The sequence below is a fragment of the Perna viridis genome, chromosome 1 (assembly GCF_037379345.1).
Source record: "Perna viridis isolate PV_CMFRI_1.1 ecotype Kerala chromosome 1, ASM3737934v1, whole genome shotgun sequence".
NCBI lineage: Eukaryota > Metazoa > Mollusca > Bivalvia > Mytilida > Mytilidae > Perna > Perna viridis.
Genome location: NC_142445.1, coordinates 11,094,500 through 11,100,654, shown reverse-complemented (window position 1 = coordinate 11,100,654; position 6,155 = coordinate 11,094,500). Strand labels below are relative to the sequence as shown.

At 32.3% G+C, this 6,155-nt stretch overlaps 1 protein-coding gene across 1 annotated transcript in view; it reads right to left on the bottom strand.

Annotated features, from left to right (window-relative positions):
• LOC148627231 (uncharacterized) overlaps positions 1-6,155 on the bottom strand; it is a gene marked incomplete in the record, with an annotated part of 44,071 nt that overhangs the window by 6,312 nt on the left and 31,604 nt on the right. The window contains 1 exon segment of the mRNA XM_088569877.1: positions 2,637-2,717. Within this exon segment, the coding sequence (XP_088426003.1) occupies positions 2,637-2,717 (81 nt within the window).

Below are 6,155 nucleotides of genomic sequence, written 5' to 3'. Positions count from 1 at the left end.
CAAATAAGGACAAAACAAATCATTTACCAAAGTACCAGAGCAATAATAGAATAAGCATAATATAAATCATGAAATGATACAGTGATACCTTTATAGCGCACCTTGATCTTATTACTTTAGTAACAAAGGCGTATTTCCGGTCTATTCATGATTTAAACCTTATATCTCTATAAACATATATAAAAAAGTTAACATTTGTTATCGGACCGAATTGATTTGTTGTTGTTTTTTTTTCGAAAGAAAAAAAAAAAAAACTTCTCAAATTAAGTGCCAGCTTACTTCGATCACTTTCGTAATACATATATACATTTTATGTATTTCAATAATAAACATGTATTTATCAACGTTTTATTTATACTTACTTTGATTAGTTATTGCTAAAAATTACATAAAAAATAATGTACTTTCCTTTGACATAAAACTTATCGGTACGGTTTTCCTTTTTAGTACTTCTTACATACAATACTTTTGATACTTTATTTTGTAATGTATTTCGTTCTAATGCTACTGATGAGAGGTTACTATTTGGAACATGAGCATGCCACATCTATATGACTGGTATTTTAGATTTTACTATTGCTTTTTATGGTTTATATTACATGATAATTACTTCTATAATACACAATGATGGTACATCGATGTCACGGAAATATAAAATAGCCAACGTTTGTTTAAGCGTTGTGTAATCAAGAACTGTAAATGAAAAGCATCCTTAACGATTTATTTCTGATTTTAAATGATAAGGTAAAATGATCGTATTCTTATAAATTTATTGTGTTCGTGATAATTAGAAAAAAAAACTTGTATGTAAACCAGATACATAAAACATTCTTATTGGAAGTTACGAATTGTTACGGAAAAGAACGCATTAAAGGAGATATTATATAATTAGTTATAAGGTAACAGAAGCTTTCTTTCTATTTGGTTCTATGTTGTTTTGTTTTATATGTCGTTAAAGTTGTTGGGATTATTTGATACTGAGACGTTCGTACAGGTGTACCACTTCTTTTAGGAGAGCATTTATTATACTTTCACCACACAGGATTTACCTACCATTGTTAGGTAAGCCACCTAAAGGAACAGAAAAAATAATAAAAACTTAGTTTGCATTCCTTGTGCATGGTAGAACCTCTTGGTGGCACATTTGGATTCCTATTTCGATAGTTTTGGTTTGAGTACTTCTTGTATACAATGAACTTTCCTATGTGTTTGGTTCTAATGCTACTGATGAAAGGTTACTATTTGAAACACGTGTACAGCATATCGAAATTTGTAATATCAATATGAATGGTATTTCTGTTTTTTTAGTACAATTTGTTATAATGTGGCAAATAAAATAGTAGTACAATATGTTATTTACAGGCAGAAGCTGTATTTGAACCGACAAAAACATGGTTCCCAGGTATATGTTCCATGTCTCCATTGCAATACTCTTTTAGGTTGTCAGCAGGTCTCGTTATGAAAATGTGAGAAATATTTTACAAATAAAATTCTACTACAAAACAAGTTAAAGAATGCTGTAACTGAATAAAAAAAATGTTTGCCTCATTTTTTCTCTCAATATACTTTTTTTATTGTGATATTGCACTATTGTATATAAGTTCTTGGTGTCGTACATACCTTTTGTTTTACAGCCGGAGTTACAAATGTCTGAATTACAACATCCAAGGTTACAATTCCCTTTTGGGAGTACGGCACACTATTATGTTAAATATAATGATTTAAGGTTGAAATTGGATAGGTACATTATATCTATCTATCTATCTATCTATCTATGGCAACATCGCCTGCACAAAGTCCAGCGTGGCCGAGTGGTCTAGGGCGCTGGACTTTGTGCAGGCGGCGTTGCCATAGATGTCACAGCGGTACGAGTTCGAGTTCCGCGGACGAAACGATCAAAAATTTGCATCGCAAATTTGACAGTTCTAACATCGTTGGGAAATTTTTCAGACCTTTCTATACGTTTATATATCTTCCCTGTATCAATTTGATTCGATGGAGTAGTGTAGCGAATAGAGATGTTCTACATTAAATACACCCAGTATTAAAAAAGTGAATTCATTTCGAAATTAAGGTACCTGTGTCATGAGGTATGCTTCAAGGTGAACATATCATATTTGTCCATAAACAAGAAAGAGTATAGCACACATAACAAAGAACATGAAATAACCAGATAACAAGTAAAATAAATTAAAAGTAAATGAGCAAAAACAGACTGGGAGCATGCGTCAGGTGCACCGGTAGGATAAGCATCCTGCTTTTCTAGAAACATCTGCCGAGTTCATAAAATTTCACGTCCGGGTAAGAAAAGAGAGGAAAGAAAAGCTATGACAGGGTGAACAAATTGTATCTCATGGTGCAGATAGACACACTATAACGACCCACAACCATAAAACGTCTGCAGTGATGACTTGTAGCAAGATAACTCTGTTCCAGAAGCCTAATTGTAAGAAGGCTAGCACAATTAAAAAATCCACGAATTTACAATAAGTTCTGGCATAACGAATGAGTTGTGATATGAAAACTTTATATACAGATGCTGAAGGGATATTGCCGTAGATGAAAGGACAGTTGACAATACAGAATTAGAAGTCATTACGGAGTCACGCGACAAGACAACATACCGCATTACTAACCTGCGCCTTTTCCATACAAGTAACCTCCCACTCATTGCCATGGTTCAAATTACTATTTGGCTTGTTTACATAGGAACATAACTACAAGGAAAATACCATTTCATATACATCTATGTCTTATTATTTAGTATTGCTAAGATTTTATATCCATTTTGATCATTTACAAACATTTTATATTCATATCAAAATCAAAATACCTTATAATAAAATAATTGTCATACCATTTCCTCCAGTAACATACAATAATATTTGACCAAAATAAATTTATGCATACAATATTAATTGGAATAGTGTATTTCATTTACTTTCATTACTTTTTTATGTATTATTTTGGTTATTTTATGTTCATTGTTGTGTGTGTCTGTTTTTCATGTCTGGTCTTTGTCCCTGGATTGCATTCTTTTGATTACCTCTATAACCTTGGTTCCCTTGATTAATCTTTTCTTACCATATGAAAGTTCATCGCACCTGCCAATTCTGAATAAAAAGTCATCACGTTTGTCGTAAAGTTTTCCTTTACCATCGATTTCTAAGTGTAGGTCAAGATATGAGGCTGACCTTTCAGTCATTGTAGTATCCTTCATCTAAAGTTCTTCGGGGTAGATGCGATGTAATGTGTTTAAATGTACCAACATTTTTTCTGAAAAGGGAAGTAATTTCTAATTGACCTACTTGAAGAACCGCATTGGGGATCTTTGTTGCAGAGGTCGCTAGCACAGCAATGTTCACAAATGTTGGTCACCATAGACGATTGTGCGTATCAAAGTTTTCTTGAGTCAAAATTGTTGGACAACTTGTGTAATTTATTGCCCTTGAAGGGCAAAATTCAACCAGGTGAGCTATTCAGGCTTCTGGGAATCTCTTGTTTTCAGAACACTTCATTGTTTTTTGTCTCTCCCTTTCAAACAAAATTGCAAAAGTGGATACAGTGTCGCTACTGCATTCCTCTGTCTGTCACAAATAGCAATAAAGTCATTGTCAACTTTTGACATTGCCAGGAGAAGCCACATTTCAAGTTGTCTTTCTTTTGGTGAATTTTATATGACTTCAAGATTTGTCTGTTTAGAAATTAAAGTTCTATGTGCCTAAATGCTAGTACTGAAAGAGAAACTCTCTCAATGGAATTTCATGTACTTTTTGGTACTAATTACTTTTCAAGAAGATTTTGAATTGTCATGATATCACTGACACTCACACATTTGTACTAAAAGTAAATTTAATGGTTGTTGCGTAGTGTTACAACTTGATTTAAAAAAATCATTTATTTAGATTTTGATTGGTCTACTGTTAAGCCTGATACTTCTAAATTGAATTCAGTTTTGTATCCAAAAGACAGGTTATTCTTTCTAGCTTCATTTACTGTAGTTAGATTTTTCATTGATGAAATACTTAGTGCTCAATTGAAAGCATTAATGCTGAAGATTTATATTGTTTTTAAATTTTGCAAGAAGAAAACTAATAAGATGAACTTGATCTTTGAAGGAAATGAAAGCAATAGCTATAAACATGAACTACATCTTTTTAATTTTTTTAAGGTCACTGCAACAAGAAAAAATAGACATAATTTTTTTTGTGTATGTTTCTTACGCATATTGCAAAAATCAACTACTGAGATTTTAACACATTCTTCTTGTATGTATGCCATATAGTGGTATCCATTTTCGGAAAAAAATTGACAACAACTGCCTGTTTACCGAGGACTTATTTTTCTTATATTGTGGATGAAAGGGGGGGATATTACTGGTGAGCCAATGCTCACAAATTTCTTGCTTATTCAAAATTCTCTTTCTGTTATTTAGTTACCTAAGAATTTTACCATTTCATGTATGTTGTTTTGAGGTGAAAATTCCTCATGACAAACCATTTTTATTTCACAGTAATTGTCTTAACAGAGCTTAAAGGAAAGTATTTACATGGTTAGCATTTAAACCCTCGCTTCCCCTTGATTTGAATTGTGTCCCCTTTAATCTGTGATATGTAAAGTCTGTATATTGTACATATTAGCATCATTGCAAGCAATTCTAAGGTATGTGTTATTGAAGTAAGTTATTAATAAACTTATTGTTGAATAGTTTGTTATGATTTATACAGTGGTGAGTTACAGTTGAGTTTGTTATATAATTTAGTCACCTATTTCTTCCAAAGGCAATCTATCAATAACTTTTAAAAACTTTTTTATCTTGTTTGTCATAATGCAGTTTGTGTTCATGTACAGCATATTCTAGTTTTGTATGTAGCTCATTTTGGTCAATATCAAGTGTAAATGGTCATAATTTTGTTTTCAAAATTGTAACTTTTAATTTTTTTTTTCTATTCAATCACTCAAGCATGCATAACATTGTCTTAGTTGAATAAGGTGGTTCTTTTATCAATCTAAGTAGTCTCGTTATAGTGTGCCCACCTAAAGTGTGGGAGGTCGTGGTTAGGGTCCCAGTCTACTTGTACAAAAGACTATAAAATATGGTGGGCACTGCTTATCATCGAACCAGGTAGTATTAAGAGATTGCAACACGACTGGTTGTCTTGGGGTCAGAATAATGTAACTAGTGGACTGACAAGCCTTTCCATGGGCAGTTGCTTAGAACTGTGGGTTAGCACATTTAAAAAAAAATCAGCTCAGCGTTTTGGCCTATCATGGAGCAGGCTCTGTTAGATTGGACATATGTCCTTGTACCGAGAAACATGAAATATCGGCAATTAAAAGTTTGATTAGAAACAATCGTTCCTAAATTATAAGTGTTAACTTAAAAATTCTGTTTGTATGACGTTTCTAGAAAAAAACAGAGTTTTTTTTACCCTATCAGTGATCATGGTCTATACTCCCAGTTCTTGTTAAGTGGTAGAGTTGCTCATTTATTCCCATTTATCTCCGTGTCATCGTTCATTTATTGTTCATTGCATAGTATTAATACTTAGTTTTCGAGTTAAGATTTAGCTTTAAGTTTGCTCTAACTAAGAATTGAACTATATAAATACAAAAATATCAATCATTTGTGTATTGCGAATTCATTCCGCTCTGCAATACACTAGTTTTGATGAGTAACTATGTCATCAGCAGCATTAGAACTGAAAATACATCGGAAGTTCAAGATTCAAAAGTTAATTTTATATAAGAAGTACACACAACAGAAATCCAGCACTGAGAAATTCCAACATGTGTTTTAAAAAGAATGAAGCCTCGGTGTTTTAGTTCATTCCTTCGAATTTTGTGCTACAACTAATTTCAATCTATAATACAAGCTACATGCACTAGGCTGATGGATATCCACAAGGATCTATGGCCTACCAACAAAGACATCGACCTTTTGGTTTCTAAATAGAAGATTACAAACGGTAAGTTGTATGTTCTATTTATTGGCATCTTGTGAACAATTTTCCAGATAGATTATCTGGCAAAATAGCAAAGGCGTACTTTTGTTAACAATTGTAAAATAAATTTTATCATAACGTTTACTTGTGTAAACGTATTAAAGTTTTTTTTTTATTTTTTTTTTTTAGTCAAACTGTATTCACTTTTCA